This window comes from Protomyctophum bolini (genome assembly GCF_963924005.1).
Source record: "Protomyctophum bolini genome assembly, chromosome: 12".
NCBI classification, from domain to species: Eukaryota; Metazoa; Chordata; class Actinopteri; order Myctophiformes; family Myctophidae; genus Protomyctophum; species Protomyctophum bolini.
This window is the reverse complement of record NC_137873.1, coordinates 30914993-30937672: the sequence shown is the minus strand read 5'-3', so window position 1 is coordinate 30937672 and position 22680 is coordinate 30914993. Positions and strand designations below refer to the sequence as shown.

General features: G+C 42.7%; 1 protein-coding gene across 1 annotated transcript in view; it reads left to right on the top strand.

Annotated features, from left to right (window-relative positions):
• LOC308326203 (adenylate cyclase type 1-like) overlaps positions 1-22680 on the top strand; it is a gene marked incomplete at both ends in the record, with an annotated part of 52938 nt that overhangs the window by 22408 nt on the left and 7850 nt on the right. The window contains 9 exons of the mRNA XM_080779011.1: positions 3600-3727; positions 4550-4708; positions 4970-5111; positions 7985-8140; positions 15787-15996; positions 16541-16638; positions 17230-17314; positions 17765-17854; positions 20819-21087. Coding sequence (XP_080635137.1) covers positions 3600-3727; positions 4550-4708; positions 4970-5111; positions 7985-8140; positions 15787-15996; positions 16541-16638; positions 17230-17314; positions 17765-17854; positions 20819-21087 — 1337 coding nt within the window. The remainder of the gene's footprint in view (positions 1-3599; positions 3728-4549; positions 4709-4969; positions 5112-7984; positions 8141-15786; positions 15997-16540; positions 16639-17229; positions 17315-17764; positions 17855-20818; positions 21088-22680) is intronic.

Genomic DNA, 22680 nt, shown 5'->3' with positions numbered 1-22680 from the left:
ATGATGTATGATGATGTACTCACTTCACATGGGTGTGATTGTTTTGATCCTTTGTTGTGTTAGTGTTAACATTGTGTATGTACTGTACATGTATCTTGTTTTTAAGTTTAACTCTTTATTGTGTGTAATATGTCTATAGTCACTGGCTTTGCCCACTAGAGGCCCCCAGTGATACATGCTCTAGGTGTCTAAAATGTGACCATATTGACTTAAAACATGCTATATAACACATGCCATAGAAACTATGTCTAAATGGCCACATGAAATATGGTCACATTGTGAGTATAGAAGATGGATTTTTGATTGATGACAGATTTTAATGACAGAATGGTTTACAATAAAAATGAGCAACATATCTACGCGTATGTCCATTTGTAGCTCTGCTAACAATGCATACTAACTGTACAGTGTATCGATTGGATCAAAGAAAGTGTACACTGCCCCAGGTGGGCTGGAACCTTGCATGTGGAAAAGTATTGTACTGTAACTGGGACAAATACCGTATGAAAAATGACTGCAGTACAATAGGCTCTGTGAATTTGAGAAGTAATTGAATTGAGACAAAGACAATTCAAGAGACTTTTAGTACATGACCAAATGACGTGCAAGTTGTCTGTCTGTCTGCCCCCCTCTCTCTCTCTCTCCCTCCCTCCCTCCCTCTCTCCATCTCTCTCTCCCCCCCCTCCCTCCCTCTCTCCATCTCTCTCCCCCCCCCCCCCCCCCCCCCCCCCCCTCTCTCTGCACATGACCACCCAGATTTTCCATAGTGCTGGAGTCACATGACCATGGTAATCCTGCTTGGGTCTGAATCAGCTCCTAAAGCCCTATAGTGCAGATTAACACAGAAGAAGTACTGAGGAGGAGACTTTTCCAAGTACGGCCGGGGGCTTTCCCTGCAATGCTTCCTATATAGCCTCACACGTGCTTCACCCTCGACGCTGACCCATCAGACGTGGCCTGAGTTACCCCTGAGAGACCTCACTGAACGCTGCACAAGCACACCGTCTATTAGGCTAAATGAATAACAATCTTTCGAAGTGCAATCAACAAAAAAAGATCACAACAATGGCAGCCCCTGTTGGATAGGTGGTCGGCGGAGCACCCACTAAGTGGCCCCTCAAACGCTTGAGAGCAGTTTTGGTTAAGAATACTCTGTATAATATTATGTTGTACCGACAAGCGCATCTTGGCTGGTGTCTTTGTTTTTTTCCATCTCTTTGCTCTTGTACCTTCTTATTTACTGTAAAAATGCACTCTTTTGGGGGCAGGGGTTTGGGTGGGATCGAGGGTTTGTGTTTGTCTTGTGAGTTTGTTAGTTTTTTCTGAGAACTTGAAGGGTTTCTTAACGTTTCTAACTTTCTATTACTGACTGCGAAGTACAACAATGTGCAAACACAGCAGCAATATTTGTGAGTTACTGTGACAGGAGAAGCATATCAAATGGAACACAACCACCCTAAAGACTAATTATTGTGTATATTCCTGCACTATACCTGCATCGAGTGATCTTGGTACATACACATTGATCTATTGAATATTCTGACTTTCAAATGTACATTTTTGTTTACTGTTTTGTTGTATTGTTCTTTCTGCTTTGGCAATGTAAACGTATGTTTTCTCGTGCCAATAAAAAAATTAAAATAACAATATTTTGAAAGCAATGCATTTTTTGAAAATTAAAAAACAATGAGATGATGCCTTAGAAATATATCTGATGACGGAGATCTCCATCATGTGGTCTTTTCAGTGGTTTATGATGGATCGCACTCTTCGTATGAATGGTTCTAGGTTGCTAAGCAACAGATACAACCGGAAATGAACCGGAAGTGAAGACCTGAATGAATGAATGCATTTATCTCTGATTATTGTTTATTTTTTGGTCAAAACCAGCTTTATTCAACAGGCAACGTCCAATAACTAAATAACCCATGGTTAAAAAATGTGTTTTCCGGCTGAAAGAAAAGACAATCGTCCGTCCCAACACATTTTACATCCGGTTCACGTCTCGGGTCCAGGTGGGCCTTCAATATAAGGGTATTGACTGAAAAAACGCTGGCTGTTATATGGAAGAATTACTTAATTAAAATATCTGGCAGTGAATGTGGTATTGAGCAGAGAGCAGAGCCGCTATGTGACTTATCCCTCGCTGTCCAAATCCCAGTTTCTATACTTAAAATGGGTCATGTTTTGGTCTGAGGGCTCCTTGGGGAGCACAGCAGCTGGGTCTCTTGTGGGGTCTTAATGGAGATTTATGACTGTTTTCTCACCGTCACTCTCAGACAATTCCGTTCTCTTCAGTACTTGTTTAGTATAAAATGTGGGGTTAATTGCGATGCTCGTTTTATGGCTTGACATTAAGTGCCGAGTTTATACGCGAGAAAATATTGATTCAAGTCTGAAGCACAATTTATAGAGAGTTTTACATTAATTCCACATATACTGTAGCCTCATTGCTGCTGCAGAGCATTCACACAGCTAGAATTCTGCTGTACCGTATACCGGTATGTCAAAATGGCTTAAAGCAACTAGTTTCTGTGCCGCTAACAAGCTGTCACTGTCTCTCACTTTTCCTGGAACTCACACCGTTTGCATGTTAAAAATAGAGCCTCCATCTCGTCTTGTGCACACCGATGGTGCATAATTATGAGCCTCTGTGCGCTTCCTTCACATGCTTGGCCCACAATCCCATTTACCTCCATGGAAACAATGGGAGGTTATGAGAACGTGTCCGTGTACGCGTCCCTGCCTTCCTTTGCTTAGATGAATGTCTGTGGCTCGCATCCTCTTAATGACGGGTTATATTTATACGCCGTCATTTCATAAAAGCGTGCTTCTGGGAGAGCGAACGTGACTCATGTCACCTATTCACCAGAGTTAAAGTGATCCGTTGATTAGCTGCCACATTGGAGGGCTCATTTAAGCTCTGATCTAAGCTCAAAGCCTAAGTAGCTTGTGTTGGATAGGGCTCTATGGTGCTCTACAAACAAACAAAATATCCGGGCATGTGCAGGACAGGTGCACCGACACATTTTTTCTGAAAAAGCTATGTTTCTATGTCAGTCGTTCTTCGATTTTTCAAAAATAGCAGACCTATAGATCTGCTATTTTTCAATAGCTAAAGCATAACATAATGCTAACACCAAAAGGGGTTCCCGCCCAAAATGGGTTTTAATGGTCACAACAATGACATTCTATCGCTGAATCACAAGTAGTAGACCATGTAGATTGGTGTGTGTAGATCTCGTGGGCAGGCGCACGCACGCACACACACGCGCGCGCACGCACACACACAGTATGTTTGAGTGAGTGAGTAGAGTTATATGTATTTTGATTGTGCTGTGTGGTATATGACTGTTGTTTTTGTCATCAGTGTATTCTGTAACATTTTTATTTATTTCTGACTGGACTCTTGGAAGATTAGCCGATATAGGCTAAAAGATATCAAAATAAAAATCAAATCAAGTGTTTTTGTATTTTATAAAAGTGCATTTGACCCCCGGCTTATACGTATGTTTATTTCTCTCTCCCCCTTCTCTCCTCTATCCTCTCTCCCTCTCTCTCTCTCTCTCTCTGTATATCCATGGGGCGGACATGTATAGGAGAACCACTGTCGCAGAATCAAAATCCTGGGGGATTGCTACTACTGTGTGTCTGGGCTGACCCAGCCCAAGACGGACCACGCCCACTGCTGTGTGGAGATGGGCCTGGACATGATAGACACCATAACGTGAGTGGTCACACCTGCCCGCCTGCCGCGGCGCGCCGCCGCTTCTTATCTCCTTGGCGGACACACATTTTTGTAATTGCCTTGATCATCCGAGTGGCCTTTACAATTATTTATAATTGCCCGTTTCCATTTTTGGCCTGTGATTAACATATTTTTACACTTAAATGAGGTCTGCCCCGAAAATAAATCAAAATGTCGTTTGCTGGCGGAGAGCAAAGTGAGTCCCAGACGAGGAGTTACTTTCTAATGCATTCCTTGCTACGCGGGGCGGTTTAGTGTAAGAGAGGACAAAAACACATTTTGGTTGGCAGAAAACCCATTTTGTTTTCCTTTATGATGCGTTTTGGAGCCGAGAATGAGTTCAATGGTTATGTATAGTGTGAGTTATGCTAGTACAGTACATACAGTACAATGTCAAAAAAAGAAAAGAAAATTACAGCACAGATTTTATTTTAAAATCACAGGGCAAGGCAATAAGGCGGACATAATGGTTTCAATGAAACTAGGGGGAGCCGTAGTGCAGGGAAAAAAGGTGCCATCTCTGACAGCTTGAGGGAGAGCATTCCAGAGACAGGGGGCACGACGTGTGAATGCTCTGCTCCCCGACCGTTATTTTATTATTGTTTTCCGGCATCCTGCTGGCAGCGTAGTGGTCGTGGGGGGATGTACAGTATGTAAACTGGACATGTAGGATGCAGCAAGTCCGTTTACGGCTTCATAGGTCAGGAGGAGCACCTTGAAGCCAGCCACAACCATTAATTTGCATACTGTACATCATGCCGTGTGCACATACGTTCTAATCAGTGTGTCATTGTCCCGCAGGTCGGTTGCCGAGGCCACGGAGGTCAACCTGAACATGCGCGTAGGCCTGCACACGGGCCGGGTGCTGTGTGGCGTCCTGGGCCTGAGGAAATGGCAGTACGACGTGTGGTCCAACGATGTGACCCTGGCCAATGTGATGGAGGCAGGAGGCCTACCGGGGTCAGTATAGTGCTATAATGTTAACCATACGTACATCTCACCGGCGACCGCTCTCGCTCTGTGATGATTTGTCATTACCTGTACGCCACAGAAACACCCTAGGTTTTTAAAGTTTTGACATTATGTCACAAAGACTGCAGAAGCAGACAACCCGCAACACTCAAAAATTTGAAGAGTAAATTCTCACTGTACAAGGCTCAAAGATACGCAATTGAAAAAAGGAAGTTCCATTTCATCATCTCTCCTCTGCCTTCCCCACAGCAAAGTCCACATCACCAAATCCACCCTCGAGTGCTTGAACGGAGACTACGAGGTGGAGCCCGGAAACGGCCACGAGAGACATGCCTTTCTGCAGAAGCATGACATCGAAACCTTCTTCATAGTGCCATCTCACCGACGGAAGGTACTGCGCCGTATGGGTTTGTGCTTCCGAGGCACAGGAGTGCACATCGGGAGTGTCTGTTCTCGTCGGGGCGCTGCGACAGTGTGCTCAGGAGGTAGAGCGGCCGCCTCGGAGTCGGAAGGTTCCCGGGCGGACCCCCGGCTATACTCCTGGCTTCATGTCAAAGTGTCCTTGAGCAAGGCACCGAATCAATCTCTTAACTGCTCTCGCTAAGCAGGTCGGTGCCTTGCAACGGCGCTGTGTGTGAATGGATGAACGTAATGCACATTGTAAAGCTTTTTGGGAGAAATGTGCGCTAGAAATGCAATGTTTACCTATTTTTTATTTAGCATTGGTATGTTGTCAAAGGACTGGAGGGGCAATGTGGGACAGCTCGAGACCCCCATGCTAATGTCTGCTGACATTGTAGCCGCAATATCCTCATAGTTCAACCTCCTTATCAGACCACCTTGGCACTACTTGAAAGCTACCACCATGCCACTGCCGCCGCACCTTATACATCGTACACACGTGCACATGTGTGTGTACGTTGGCTCAATTTCCCCTAGGAGCAGCTCGCTAATCCATGTTAATGGGCCTATCCGGTAAGTCTGAAGCTATAGCGCTAGCTTAAACAAAAGTCCCGCTGAACAGTGTTGACCTTGTGCCTATTGTTGTCCTATTGTAATGCCGGATCTGGCTGACCTTAGAATAGAAACGCTGTGTGGTGAAAGTTAAGGGGCTGAGGCCCCTAATGTCACACAGTCAAGGTCTCTCTCTCTCTCTCTCTCATTTGCTTGCTGTTCAGATGAGCTCCCTTGCAGCCTGTGATGTGATGTACTGGACTGGGGTGGGGGGGTAGGGGGGTAATAAACGGCTCAAGGCATCCATCAGCTTAGATCTGCACGGGGTTGCGAGCATACAGATACTGGCTTGGACACACAGTTGTATTTGTGTACATGCGCATTTGCGTACAGTACGTGTGTGTGCACACACACACACACACACACACACACACACACATAAATATAGGGCCTCCCAGTCTTCTGTCTTTCATTACAGGCTATCTCCACCAGATGTGCCAGGAGCAGCTGGAGAGGGGATTTCAGTGTTCTCTCACTATCAGTCCTCTCCTCTCCTCTCCTCTCCTCTCCTCTCCTCTCCTCTCCTCTCCTCTCCTCTCCTCTCCTCTCCTCTCCTCTCAGGATCTGGATTTAAGCTACATCTCCTCCTCCTCTTGTCAGATGTATAACTAATCATATAGGTTTTGTGTCCTCATTTGAGCCTTTGATATGCCGGAAGAGTTGGCTAATCCTCTTAATGGAGCCGATGTCTTCATCAAAGACATCGCTCAAAGAGAGATGGGGCACCCGCTCAGCTGTGTGGTGGCTTTAATTATTAATGAATTGCTAAAGGCAATCCATGGTTGTTGTACGCCCACATAAAATAACTCTGCCGAGTGTGTAGGGGCTGTCTGGAATCAGGTCAGTGGTCCAGGGTCCCTTATCAAGACACCTAACTGCTGCCATAGTTAGGATGGCAGAGGACAAATTATACGTATGTAGGTGGAAATGCACTTTAGCAACCACGTTCCAGACCCACAGGAACGCATCCAGGGTGCCGGGCCGTTCCGGCGAGCCGCCCGTGTCCGAAACGGTAGAGAAATGACAGAGTTACCGTGTGCCGGTTCCTCTACTGTACCCTCTACTGTACTGTACTGTACTGGCACACCCGAAATCATCATATATACAGTTAATATGTGCGTGTGTGTTTGTGTGTGTGTTAGGTTGCACACAGGTGGTGAAAAACAACCATGCTGTTTTCGTGCTCATACCCACCCAGCCAGCCAGCCAGCCACCCACACACATAACTCCGTAAGGGAGTGGTTGCACCACTCAAAAAACGAAACAAAACAAGCTAGTTAAGTTAATTAAGCAATGACACTCCAACGTTATATCCTATCCTATTCTATCCTATTTGTCGTCTTTTTATAAAGAATTTTAAATTGACAAATATTTGTGCAACCCTTTTAGTCGTCATCTAGAGAATACCATATTGGGATTCCTGTCAGTCTTTGAGTGGTCCGTGCAAACTTATGTTTAAAGTCAAATTTCCTCCTACTATCCCCACTTTCTGAACTGGGTTCGAATAGCTGTTCGAACTGGCAATGTTTAGCTTTTTGCCCTAACATAATTCATAAAGTTTGTAGCTTCAAGATATGTTTGATTCCAATACTCTCGATTTTATAAATGTGTGTTCTCTATAATGGACGTTGTGCATGATTCGTACTGCTCTCTAATGTAGTATAATGGTTTTATGCTAATCATGTACGTATTCCCCTACACTTCAGCACAATAACTAAGATATGGAGAAATTAATGAAAAATATATTCGCATTGCCTCCTTTGCTAACACATGCTTCAAAATTCAATCAAAATCAATCAATCAATCGATGAAACATATGCTAAATATACTTTTTGAGGGTAGCAGAGTGGAGAGTGCTAAAACTAATATATTTAGAGATTGTTTTATTTCAACTACTTGCTTAATGTCATTCAGCCTGACAATCAATATATTGTTGTCTACAATATGCCATGATTGAGCCATATTACCCCCATGCATGCACACACACACACATTACTTAATACTTTATTGAATTGTGGACAATGGCTCCACAGGATTTAACAATTCTCTTTTAGCATGGGATGTACTCATTAGTAAACAAAGGGGCGAATACTTTGAATTGTCATAATTCTTTCCATTTCTTTTCAGTGTAAGTCGAGTTTTATCCGTCGCCTGCACTGAAGCATGCAAAGCCAATAATACTCCTACAGCTGTGTTGTCGAGATCCATTCAGTCTAAAACCCCTGTTCTCATTGCTTGTCTGTTTGATAGATATTCCCAGGATTGATTCTCTCGGATATAAAGCCTGCCAAAAAGATGAAGTTCAAAACCGTGTGCTACTTACTGGTGCAGCTCATGCACTGCAGGAAGATGTTCAAGGCTGAGATCCCTTTCTCCAATGTCATGAACTGTGAGGATGGAGACAAGGTACGTGCATGCGCATACGTGCATGCCAGTCCATGTGTTGTGAGTGTCTCTGTTGTGTTTGTCTGCAGTGGTGGAAAATGTACTCACACATTCTTTTACTTAAGTAAAAAGTATCAATACTGCAATGTAGAAATGCGCTGTTACAGGTAAAAGTCTGGAATTAAAAATGTACTTAAGTAAAAGTACACGTATTAGTATCAGAATACTCAAGTAAATTACAAAAACCTCAAAATTGTACTTAAGTACAGTACTTAAGTAAATTAACTTAGTTACTTTCCACCGCTGTTTGTCTGTAATGTGACTCAAACAGACAGAGAAAAACAAGTGTTTAGACTTCATGTATGTCATTTCACTAAGTACTCTTCGGTTCAGTTGGCTATACTGCCCTTATACAGTAGGATGTAACGTGTTTGGCGAATTGTTTGGCTAATTTGTGCTTTGTCTACACTTTTGGTGTGACCAAAGGTCAAGCCTTGGAATGGGGTTTGTCTGTATAGTGTGTGTGTACAGTATGTATGTACTTAACTGTACAGTATGTCTGTGTGTGTGTGTGTGTGTGTGTGTGTGTGAGCGTGCGTGCCACCACCACTAGGTGCATGATATCACAAAACAGAACTACCCGCCCGTCCCCAGCCATAAATGAAGATGGCTCATGGCAAGTTTCACGACGAAATGCATGGTTAAGTGAAAGTCATAAAACTCAAAGAGTGTGAAGGCTAAATCAAAGTTTCTAAAATATTTTCAGCAAATTTCTTAGATACACCAACATTTTCCTTTTATAGTATTTAAGTATTCATAAAGACTGTTATTTCCATTTGGCCAATTACAGACTCCCACAAGCAGACAGTTATTTTTCACCACAGAGACAATGCCATCTGAATTCTTCCTGCTGGTTTTTCACTGAAAACTGTGTTGTGATGAGACTTTGTTCACAAACTGCACACATTGTAACATTACTATTGTTTGCTAAAGATTAGCCTCTGTCCCAGCCTTACTCGTTATCTGCAAAGAGAAAAGCCTGGTCACAACCTAAGGCAGAGAGTGTATCAGCGGAAGTGTCTGCCGTAACATCCGTCAGATGCATTTCCCCCGGATATGATATTTTATTCGACAAATCACGTTTCATTCACGGATAATCTAAACTGATTTGTACAGCGTCAACGTCATTTCCTTGAGAGGTACTTCTGCCAAAATACTGTAACTTCCACCCAGAAAAATGATACACTCTAGTCTACAGCGTAGGTCTGTCCAGCCGGCGTGGCTAAAGATTGGACTGGAAGGTTATGCTACTGCATAATCGGACACTATAAGGCCCTATTTAAACGGTAGCGCATAAAACATAGGACATAAATGTGTTGGGAGTTCAACACCTACAATTCCGCAGGTTAAAAGGCACATTATCTGGCCCGGGTGCAAAGCGTGGTGCTTTACAGTATAGGCACAAAGGGGTCGTTTCTGAATAATTGTTTTCAATGGGAGTGCCACGGTGTTTGAACAGCAGTTTGACGAGGCGTGGAGCGTTTATTTTGCCCCTTGTGTGGCGTTTTAATCCGCTTGCCCATGCAGAGCTGGAATATTTTCAACAGGGGCGGTTGGAAGCATTTTCAGGCGAGTGCCTTGGTGTTTTCAGCCCAGAGAAAAGAATGCCCCTGGTGGCCAAACTTAAGCCCCTTTAGTCATGGGAGTGTTTCGGGAATAAATTAGACCAATTACTACCATATGCCTTGTTCAGTTGCACACAGCTGTGTGATGAAATATAAATTAGCCTTTAGTATGTGATGTGATGTGACTGTACTAAGAAGAGATGGTGTTGTGGTACTATAAACCAGTGGTCCTTGAGGAGGTTCCGGTGGTCCCCAGCTAAATGACGGAGAGTTGGTAACTTAACCAAATGGACCCTCATAGATCTTTAAATCTTGAGAATGTAAAATGAACCAAACGGACCCTTACGGGTCCATTTCATTTCACACTCTCACGAGTTAAATTATTGTTAAACATCTGCATTACTAGAAGAATTGTTATTTTCATCGTTTGCTTCTTGTCTCAACGTATGGTACCACATCAATACAGCATTGAATTGTATCCAACAACAACAAAATATTCTTTAGTTTTGGGTCTGAGAGGCTAAATGTCATGGAATGGACGAATGGTGGTCCGTGGCTCAAATTCAGAATAAATCATGGGCCTCGACATGAAACGGGTTGAAACCCACTAGTGTATAAACCCTTCAGTGTGTTGTTGTCCCATAGATACAGATTGATGTTCTATACTATAGTTCAGTGTGTTGTTGTCCCATAGTTACAGATTGATGTTCTATAGTTCAGTGTGTTGTTGTCCCATAGATACAGATTGATGTTCTATACTATAGTTCAGTGTGTTGTTGTCCCATAGTTACAGATTGATGTTCTATACTATAGTTCAGTGTGTTGTTGTCCCATAGTTACAGATTGATGTTCTATAGTTCAGTGTGTTGTTGTCCCATAGATACAGATTGATGTTCTATACTATAGTTCAGTGTGTTGTTGTCCCATAGATACAGATTGATGTTCTATAGTTCAGTGTGTTGTTGTCCCATAGATACAGATTGATGTTCTATACTATAGTTCAGTGTGTTGTTGTCCCATAGATACAGATTTATGTTCTATACTATAGTTCAGTGTGTTGTTGTCCCATAGTTACAGATTGATGTTCTATACTATAGTTCAGTGTGTTGTTGTCCCATAGATACAGATTGATGTTCTATAGTTCAGTGTGTTGTTGTCCCATAGATACAGATTGATGTTCTATAGTTCAGTGTGTTGTTGTCCCATAGATACAGATTGATGTTCTATAGTTCAGTGTGTTGTTGTCCCATAGTTACAGATTTATGTTCTATAGTTCAGTGTGTTGTTGTCCCATAGTTACAGATTTATGTTCTATACTATAGTTCAGTGTGTTGTTGTCCCATAGTTACAGATTTATGTTCTATACTATAGTTCAGTGTGTTGTTGTCCCATAGTTACAGATTTATGTTCTATATACTATAGTTCAGTGTGTTGTTGTCCCATAGTTACAGATTTATGTTCTATACTATAGTTCAGTGTGTTGTTGTCCCATAGATACAGATTGATGTTCTATACTATAGTTCAGTGTGTTGTTGTCCCATACAGATTGATGTTCTATAGTATAGTTCAGTGTGTTGTTGTCCCATAGATACAGATTGATGTTCTATAGTTCAGTGTGTTGTTGTCCCATAGTTACAGATTTATGTTCTATACTATAGTTCAGTGTGTTGTTGTCCCATAGTTACAGATTTATGTTCTATACTATAGTTCAGTGTGTTGTTGTCCCATAGTTACAGATTTATGTTCTATATACTATAGTTCAGTGTGTTGTTGTCCCATAGTTACAGATTTATGTTCTATACTATAGTTCAGTGTGTTGTTGTCCCATAGATACAGATTGATGTTCTATACTATAGTTCAGTGTGTTGTTGTCCCATACAGATTGATGTTCTATAGTATAGTTCAGTGTGTTGTTGTCCCATAGTTACAGATTGATGTTCTATAGTTCAGTGTGTTGTTGTCCCATAGATACAGATTGATGTTCTATAGTTCAGTGTGTTGTTGTCCCATAGTTACAGATTGATGTTCTATACTATAGTTCAGTGTGTTGTTGTCCCATAGATACAGATTGATGTTCTATACTATAGTTCAGTGTGTTGTTGTCCCATAGATACAGATTGATGTTCTATACTATAGTTCAGTGTGTTGTTGTCCCATAGATACAGATTGATGTTCTATAGTTCAGTGTGTTGTTGTCCCATAGTTACAGATTTATGTTCTATACTATAGTTCAGTGTGTTGTTGTCCCATAGTTACAGATTTATGTTCTATACTATAGTTCAGTGTGTTGTTGTCCCATAGTTACAGATTTATGTTCTATATACTATAGTTCAGTGTGTTGTTGTCCCATAGTTACAGATTTATGTTCTATACTATAGTTCAGTGTGTTGTTGTCCCATAGATACAGATTGATGTTCTATACTATAGTTCAGTGTGTTGTTGTCCCATACAGATTGATGTTCTATAGTATAGTTCAGTGTGTTGTTGTCCCATAGTTACAGATTGATGTTCTATAGTTCAGTGTGTTGTTGTCCCATAGATACAGATTGATGTTCTATAGTTCAGTGTGTTGTTGTCCCATAGTTACAGATTGATGTTCTATACTATAGTTCAGTGTGTTGTTGTCCCATAGTTACAGATTGATGTTCTATAGTTCAGTGTGTTGTTGTCCCATAGTTACAGATTTATGTTCTATAGTTCAGTGTGTTGTTGTCCCATAGTTACAGATTGATGTTCTATAGTTCAGTGTGTTGTTGTCCCATAGATACAGATTGATGTTCTATACTATAGTTCAGTGTGTTGTTGTCCCATAGATACAGATTTATGTTCTATACTATAGTTCAGTGTGTTGTTGTCCCATAGATACAGATTTATGTTCTATACTATAGTTCAGTGTGTTGTTGTCCCATAGATACAGATTGATGTTCTATACTATAGTTCAGTGTGTTGTTGTCCCATAGTTACAGATTGATGTTCTATACTATAGTTCAGTGTGTTGTTGTCCCATAGTTACAGATTGATGTTCTATACTATAGTTCAGTGTGTTGTTGTCCCATACAGATTGATGTTCTATAGTTCCTCACCTCATACAGATTGATGTTCTATAGTTCCTCACCTCAGTGATGTTGATAATCTGTCAAACAGTTTATTTGACTTTGTGTCAGCGGAAAGAAAAGCAATCCTGTGGATTGGCAGCTGTACAATTCTAGTTGTAATCCATCCGACCAGGACACCAGGTGTATGTGCTGTGTGATCAATGTGTAGTGTGTGTGTGTGTGTGTGTGTGTGTGTGTGTGTGTGTGTGTGTGTGTGTGTGTGTGTGTGTGTGTGTGTGTGTGCGTTCGTCTGTGAGTGTGGGCGTGTGTGCTGTGTTTGTACCTGTGGGTGTTAATGTATGCATCTCAAAAGTGCGCTCACTAGTTAAACAGCTTGTATCTATCATATTATATCTCCCATCCATATATTACTACTGGCAGTAGTTTCATTTATCTCATGAGATGGGCTTGTATCTAACTAATCCCAGTGGGAACTTGTATAGGCAGCATGGCATAAAAACAGAAAGGTAGAAAATAGACAAAGAGGATTGGAACAACACCTTCCACAGAAAGGTAATGTCACATTGTCACGCTGTCTGAGGTGACGTTCACACTGACACGCTGTCAACCACATGTGAACTATAGAGACGTCCTCCTCAGGCCAAAAGATGATGAAAAGAACAATTAACCCATGAAGACGCCTGACGCCAATTCTACAAAATGCCTTCTAAATCACTTTCAAGATTCTTCTAAAATATTCAGTGGGGGAAGGAAGAAAGAAAGAAAGAAAAGGAATGAACAAAAAGCAGAACTTTGGTTGGGTCAAGGTATATATACTTGTAGAACAAAAAGCAGAACTTTAGTTGGGTCAAGGTATATACTTGTTGATGTTCCATCATGCTTACTCATGCTCATCCATCCATATCTGCTCGCTCAACCACCCGCCCCCCCCACCCCGCACACCCCTGGCCAGCAACCCCACCCCAGCTGTGACACCGATGGTCTCTGAGCTGTCTCATCACCTTCATTCTGCTCATTCACTCGTATGTGCACCAGAGCCATAGAGTAAGACAGAGTTACGACATTGAGTGGGCAGAAAACAGCCCGGTCACGCTGGTTCATGTATCATCGTTTGTCATATTCGCCAATAGAAGTCTATATGTAGAAGAGCCGCCATTGGACTGGCCCCATGAAGTGAACGGAGTTGTCTTAGCTCTGTCTTACTCTATCAGGTCTATTAACCACTTCCAATAATATGACATATAAGATTCCAGTTTTATGAGCTGGGGGCGTGGGGTATGTCATATAGCAATTTTAAGCATGTTAAGAAGCGCTTTCGACACCCTGTGGAGTGTGCAAAACGGCCTTGAATTAGTCATGGGAGTGTTTAAGGCGTGTTTGAGAGTTACCCAATCGACATGTCCGTACTATTTTCTTTACCAGTCAGCTGATGTCACATACGGAATGCGCACTTTGGGGATCGTTATAATACATTTCTTCAGGCTGGCACCATAGAAGACATGACTTTGTCACATTTGGGTTAATTATTCCTATTGCACTGCATGCTGTCACCTTTATGCCTCAAAATAATTTGTTTCTATTGAGAAACACCAGTAAAATTATATTATATTTTAATTTAAATTATAATTATATTATATTTGAAATGAGTAATGAGTTGAATGCGTGGTGCGTAATTATGCTGTGGATGGTATATGGTCTTCGCTCGTAGCATTTTATTGAAGAAGACTTGAATCGAGTGTGATACAGCGTATGAAAGCAAACTAAGCGCATATAACAGGGGTCTGTAACCTATTTTAAATGAAGTGCCATGTTTTTATTTTCTAGATAGTGAGTCTGCCATATCCAGATTAATTTGAATGACACCACATTAAAATAAAAAACATATTTTGATTGTCCACAAATATAAAGTTCTTCCATCTTTTTAAATATTTTCTTGCACATTGTTATAATGATCATTATATATCCGCCTGCAGTCAGAGTTCATAGTTTTAATGAATGAATGTGATGCATTGTGAGCTGGTAGATCTGCTATTTTCAAAAGTAATCTTGGAAAAATGTAATTACATTTTTGGATTAGCTGTCCTTAGTTGGGCAAATGCATTCATCTGGGGATCCTTGACATGGGAATGTGCTGTGTGAGGATCACTGGTTTAAACAACATTAGGAGAAAAGCTCAAATAACCACTTTAGAAACAAGAAAAGCAACCACAACTACCAATATTTACAAGCAACTTTACAGAAAAAGAAGCCGCTTATAATAAACAGACTTGGCAACCCTCCCAGAGCCGCTCAAGTGTAAAATCAAACATTGCTTTTTGCGTTTATGAGGTGCTCAGACCCACGTCTAATCGTTATGCGCTGAGTCAAGGGGCTTAATAGCAAATTGCGCAAATCGAAAATAATTAACATATGGACACTCCCACAATGCTAAAATATTCAGGAACGCCGTATGCCATACGTGTGTGCGTTCAACACGGGACGATAAGGCTTCTATAATACCATTGTGCGCAGACCGAGGCCAATTTATGTCTTACCCCAGTGTAAAACGGACATTCAAAATGGGGCCCAAAGGCTCTGAGGTGCACGTAGGCCTATGTGTGTGTGTGTGTGTGTGTGTGTGCACACAAAGGCGCGCGCACACACACACACACACACACACAAACACACACTATAGGTGTCGACTCCGCCTCATCGGCCATGCTCCACTGCCTTCCCGAAACGCACTTAGAAGACACAGTGGGGTGCCTTCAGTAATGAAGCTAAGTGTGGGGGCTTATATGTCACGATTTGAATGTATAATCAGCTGCCATTGTTTGTTGCCTCAACTCAACTCTTGCCGTTAATGTGATTACACTCATCGCTCTATACTTACTCAGTGAACGATGCGGTGTGCACGTTCACGGCCGGCCCCTGACGGTACAGTTCGACAAACAGACTCACTATTTATCACAATCCCCCCCACCACCACCACCACCTAACCGGTCAGCGGAGGGCCATGCGCATCGCTCCGGAGAAGCTGAGGAACACCCGCCACAACCACCCGCAGCACCAGGGCAACCAGGCCGCCCCGAGCAGCCCCAGGACGCGGGTCAACCGCTACATCGGCCGGCTGATCGAGGCCCGGCAGACTGAGTCCGACACGGCCGACCTCAACTTCGTCACGCTCATGTACAAGTGCCCTGAGCGCGAGCAGAGGGTGAGGACGACTGCAGCACACAATGATCTATCTATCTATAAATGCACCATGTCTCTGTACGTCTGTATATGTACGTGTGTACGGCTGTAATCCACGTAACTCGAGAACCGTTCGCCCCACCGACTTCAAATTCGACACACACATTCCACACCCCCACAGGGAGTGGTGTCGAGTCGGTCGGACCCACAGTTGTCCAGAACTGCCACGAAAGGCCTCTCTGCCCGGGCTCTGGACAGGGCCCCTGCCCAGGGTCCATATATGGAGCTGGCCTGTTCTGACATCACAAATTGTTTCTGACATCTGCATAGACTCCATATTTGGGCATGCCTGACAAAGAACTCCATATATGGGCATAAAAGGGACATAATACATAATATCTGAGTGGGGCATACATTTCCAACGTCGTTCCAAGTAGGCCAGTGCCCAACGGGCACCGATCTAGTTTAAAATAAATAATTTGAAGTGTCAAATGTGTGTGACTGGATCTGGGGGTGGTTTCTTTCTTCTTCCACCCAAGCCTCATCTCTCCTTTTTTCCATTATAGTATCACCAGGTTCCCGATGAGAACTTCACCAGTGCGGTGGTCCTTTCTCTGATCCTAGCTGCCTTGTTTGGCCTTGTCTACCTTCTCCTCATACCACAGTATGTATGGAAATGTCTCTCTCTCTCTCTCTCTCTCTCTCTCTCTCTCTCTCTCTCTCTGCTTCTTGGATTTTACAGTTTCACTTACTTACTTGTAGAGGAAATTAAAGAGCCCGACACAGCCTGTGTATTATGTAGATCACAGAGGCTAGACAGCCAACCACACATTTAAATTTTAACACCCCATTTCTGCACGGCGGCAGAAGCAGCACCAGTAATAAACAATAATGTATGTCTTACCTGTATTTGGGAGAAAGTCCCTCCCTTTCCCCATGAATTAATCCAACCAGGCAATAGTTTATTAAATGAGTTTGCAAATCCCTCTCCAGCTCAAGGTGCAACCGTTAACAGGTTCCTGTGTCACACAGTACCTGTTACAAAGGTTCCTACTACCTAAGCAACAGACAGCCATTTTTTTACAAACAAAAAATACGTTTTTCTCCCCCCCAACACCAGGGGGTGTTGAAGTACCCTCAGCACCCCACTTCCCATGCCCATGACTTTGGGGGTCTTTAAATGTGTAAGAACCACTTACTTGTCACTGTCACCTGCTAATCCTCATTTTCCTCCTTGTTTCTGTTTGTCTCTCAGGGGTAAAGTGGTGCTGATCCTCCTGGTCTTCTGTGTGTGTTTCCTTGTAGCTTGTATTATGTACCTCCATATCACTAGAATACAGGTAAATACTTTCTCCATTCTTTGGTTAGTGTTTGCACATACTCAATCAATAACTTATGATATAGATATTGTTGAACCAGAGCTGGAAAGTTTACTTTAGCTCTTGCTATGACAGTGTATAATGTATACCGAGTATGGTTTCTGCTGAGAGAGCGAAAACTACTAGAATGTATATTTACGGGGCCTGTAATCCGCGCTCTTTCTCACTTGTTATGCATTTAAACTTCAAATATAGATGATAAAGATCCATTATTTTCAGCTTTGCTGAGGCTAACGTCCTCATGGGTTCCTGACCACGTCAGTTATTAAGTTTTGTGCCTTTTACAGATTTACATTCTGCTTGCTAAGCTTGCCTCCTCCGCACTTATTTCTACTCACCTCAGGACCTGCCTATCTCTCTTTCTCTCTCTCTCTCTCTCTCTCTCTCTCTCTCTCTCTCTCTCTCTTTCAGTGTTTTCCAGGGTGCCTGACCATTCAGATCCGTACTGTTCTGTCATTACTCATAGTGCTCTTAATCTACGCCGTGGCCCAGGCCTGTGTGGTAAGTACACTCACAAAGCCCAATAAAAGCTCAACTTTATCATGCTGCATGATACTTTGCAAACTACAATGCAGCATTATTTAAAGATTTTAGTTTTTGGCTTTTCGGCCTTTATTGATAGTATCAATAAGAGAGACAGGAAAGAGGGAGAGACATGCAGCAAAGGTCGTCATGAACGGGACTCGAACACGTGACACACTGTCAGGCCAAAACCTATATGTGGCATGCGCCTAGACCACTTGGCCAGCGGGGGACCCCCAATGCAGCATTATTATTTTTTTAACTTTGTTTTTATTTCAGTTTAGGCAACTTCACAGAATTACAGGTATACATTTTTCTTACAACTGATTTTTTTTTTTTTTTTTTTCACAACCTCAGCTGTATACTTTCACAGGATATATAAATGATACACTCATACACACAAACAACTTCACATACATTTACAAGTATTCACAAACAAAAAAACAAAACAGAAAGACAAGGGAATAAAATACAGGTATATAGCGAGACAAAAACGACAGAGCGACGGCAACAATGGGAGGTTAACAATACTGGGAACAGACATAACTGGAGATGGAGGAAGGCGCATGGGTACACCAGAAGGTCTGAAGAGAAGTGTATTTGGTTACTCAAGATTCCGAAAACCTGCTACCTCATCAGTAGAGGCAGTACAGGACTCCACCTTTTACTAAATATGTTTGGTTGAAGCCTCAGGGCATAAGTAATTTGTTCCATCTGGTAGATGTCCCATATTTTTTCCACCCACATACTATATGTTGGTGGGGCTGGTTTTAGCCATTTAATTGTAATACATTTGATGGCCGCTGTAAGCAGCACATGCAATAAATATATTTTGGCTCTACTCTCCAGACCTGCCGGTACCACTCCCAACAACATTACTGTGGGATCCTCTGGGATGTTTTGACCAAAAACTTCTTCTAGTGCTTCAGACACCTCTCTCCAGAATGGTCTCAATTTGGGGCATGTCCAAAATATATGGGTATGATTCCCTATATGTGCTCCACAGTCCCTCCAGCATCTATTTGAATGATCTGGACCCATTTTGGCCACTATTTGAGGCGTCCTGAAAAATCTAGATATTACTTTCCATTTAAAGTCTCTCCAAGTATTCGAGTTGGTTACCAGGTGCGCTTCACTACATACCTCTTCCCACATATCCGTTGTTACTTCTATACCTAATTCAGCCTCCCATTTCTCTTTTATATACAGTGTATTATTTGGGCAAAGGTCCAAGAAGACTTGGTAGAATTCCTTGATTACCTTGCCAGCACCAAATTCAAATTTGAGCAACAGCTCCTCAATAGGAGTGGGTTTCATGGCCCTCTTCCAGTCCTTATGTTTTGTTAGAAAGTCTCTCAGTTGCAAATATCTGAAAAAATTAGTCCTTGGGAGCCCGAATTCAGTCTGTATCTGTTCGAATGATTTAAGACCATCCTTATTAACTAATTGGTGTATGCTGGTTAGGCCGAATTCTGTCCAATTCCTGAATCCTACATCCAGTTGAGCTGGTATGAACTCCTTTATGTAACCAATATGTGTTAGCGAGGAGATCTGTTTAGGGAATGCAGCATTATTAATAATACTTATTAATAATAATTATACTGATAATAACTGTACAGCGCTTTTTGAAAAACCCAAGGATGTTTTTACAATTAGAAAAATAAACAAACTATTTGCCAAAAAGCCTGAGGGAACAAGTGTCTCTTCAGTGCGGACTTGAAAGAGTCCAATTTTGGCGTCTGGCGATGAGCATGTGGTTCAGCCTGGACCAAATGTATCCAGTGATGTGCCATCATTAGGTTTTCACTGTAAACACTAGTCTACCAGGTAATTTCATTAAGGGCTCCATCTCATTTGCAAGGAAGCTTACTGATTAGTGGTTAGGAAACATCTTTTAGGACATACTGTACCGTATAAGTCTCATTACTGTAATGTGGGCAGCATGGGTTGTTGTGGGTTCGGAGGATATCCCCAGGCTAAAGGATTGATAGTTAGGAAGTAGGAACCAAATGGACTCTTTTGCAGGTCTGTAACTCAGAGTTAAATTCAGGATTGTACTTTTAGTCTAGACCTTGACCTTACTTTTCCTCCCCAGAATCACACACAATTGGCGACGCCCCCTTCTGTGCCTCTATTCATGTGTCAGCACTGCCCGGCTTTGCTCCGTGGTGGGAAATGTTGCTCCAAGGCATTGCCTTGGAAGGATAATAATGTGCTATTCTGTGCCTATCGGGTTGAAATTTCGAACAGGGCTGAGTCGGCTCTACCAAACTTCACAACGTTCGACACGACAACTCGCCAAAGAGAGGTGGTGTCTCTCGTGGCTCAAGTTGGTTGTTGGACAAATAGTGGTGGCAGCGTGATTCTAACCCAGGAGGTAACTGACGAGGCGTGCTACAGAGTCAGCTGCCAGAGTGGGGTTTTCAGGTTGTGTTAGAATGTGAGAATGCTCCGGCCCACAGGCCTTCCTAAGGTACGGTATGGTAAGCTAGCAGTGTAGACGCTAAAAGGGCCAACAGTCTGAGGGACAGCAGCATTTTGTCTTTAACCACATAAAACCGTGTCTGTGTCATTTTAGATTTTAGCTATTCAAAATATTTTGGGGATGGGTGTCCGCCGCAGCCAAATATTTGGGAATCCTTGACATATAATGTTTGAGAACCACTGATGTACCAACATACGTTTTTTGGAAGACATTTTGTAGAATCGGCCTCAGGTCTAAAAGGACGACTTCACCACTTTTCAACCTATCTTCTATATACGGTAATATTACCGTATATGAATATAGGTTGAAAAGTGGTGAAGTCGTCCTTTAATGTGTTAAGAAGGTCAATAACCATAATAACAGCAGACAAAAAAAAACCTATTAAACAACAACATAAGCATAAAGTCAAGGCCTTGCCTAAAGCTGTCCTCCTCTGTGCTCTGCACTGCCCCCTACAGGTGGGCTGCATGCCCTGGCTGTGGGCGGGCACCGCCAACAAGTCCACCATAGTCATCCTGGACGTGGCGGGGGGCGGGGTCAACCGCACCATGGCCGAGCTGCCGTGCGACGGCGCCCGCTACGCCTTCCTGTCCTGCGTGGTGGGCACGCTCACGCTGGCGCTGTTCCTGCGCGTCTCCTGGCTGCCAAAGGTGGCGCTGATGCTCCTGCTGGCCGTGCTCTACATCACCGTGCTGGAGCTCAGCAGCTTTCGCAAGACCGCCGCGGGGTGAGAGAGACCACTAGTGATCATGGGAACTAATGCAGGGAGAGAGAGAGAGACGGGGTGTGACACACATAGACATGTATAAAGGTAGACGCCCCTTCTGGCTCTGGAGCATAATGTGCTCAAGGGAGGGCAACATTTTCCCCCGAGATTCTTTGCGAAGATTGTGCGTCACAGAGTGCATGTTCGGTCCCGGAACAGATGCGCTGTGATTGGCCAGTAGTCACTTGAGTGGCAGTGTGACGTAGCGTCCCTTCCAAACTTGTTCCGGCCCTCCTTCAACACACACATGGCTCCAAGGAACTGCAGCGGCCAATGAGGCATCTATTTATTTTATATCTATGGTGAAACGCAGCAAAGGTCATCAGGATCGGGATTCGATGCATTGAAAGGGACAAAATCAGGTTTAATCAGAGCATTGAATGCTCTACTGACCTACCGCAACCGTCACCAGCTTGAAATGTTATATTGTGATGTTTAGGGGGAAATTCAGTAGGCTGCATTCTGTGAGTTGATCACGGTTACTGTTTTGACAGCGACGATGCATGTTGTCCGACATTATAACCCTAACACAAAAAGTCAGTTGACAACAACGTGCGTATTCGCTGCCAAACAGTCTTGGTAGATCAGTAGTATAGTAGCTACTGAGAGCATTGAATGCTCTGATTAAACATGAATTTGTCCCGTTCAATGCGTTGATAGCATTCGAAACGGGTGGATTCGGTTGATTTAGTTTTAGTCATTAGTCTTTTGAATGAAATTCCTATTAGTCATATTTTAGTCATCTGAATTTTCTGAAATGTTAGTTTAGTTTTTAGTTGACTAAATACTAGACGATTTTAGATACAGTAGATAGATAGATAGATAGATAGATAGATAGATAGATAGATAGATAGATAGATAGATAGATAGATAGATCGAACTAAAATCTACTTATAGCATGGTTGCCTGTCACTCAATTACTTGAGGTGTGCATGTGGTTAGCTCTTTGTTTGATCTGGAGATGGAACAAATAAACAGCATTCACATAACAAGGGCCTTTACATGAGACACATGCACAGAGGAGTCTTTGCCTGTCCTCTGCCCACACACTCTTCCATGTTCCGCTCTTTGAAGCATTGCACGTTCTCATTAGCTCCGAATCACAAGCCTGTGTGGGCTTTACGCCGGTATACTAACTATTTGGGCTTCACCGTGTTAGTCAAATTGCAAATATTCCTCCCAGAAATAGATTGCCTTCGAGTGCGCTTATAGGTAAAATAACTTATTATTATTTTACTTGTTTTTAATATGAATGCGTCATGGGTTAGATGTTGCTTATAGGTCAAACCGTTTTTTTACCAGATTTAGCCCTCCCATTCAATGCAAAAAGAAAATACCCCCCCCCCCCCCTGTATTAGTGACATAATCGTAATATTATTTTATAATTTTGGTGGTTTCTTGGAACGGAACCAATTCAATTATTTTCACGGCACGGCGCTACCCGTACTCCTGCATTACCGTGACGTTTTGGTTTCACGCCACACTTGTTTCTTTGCTCCATGGGGGGTCCATCGTCCTTCACACCCCCCCCCCCCCCCCCGTTTGGTTGTCTGT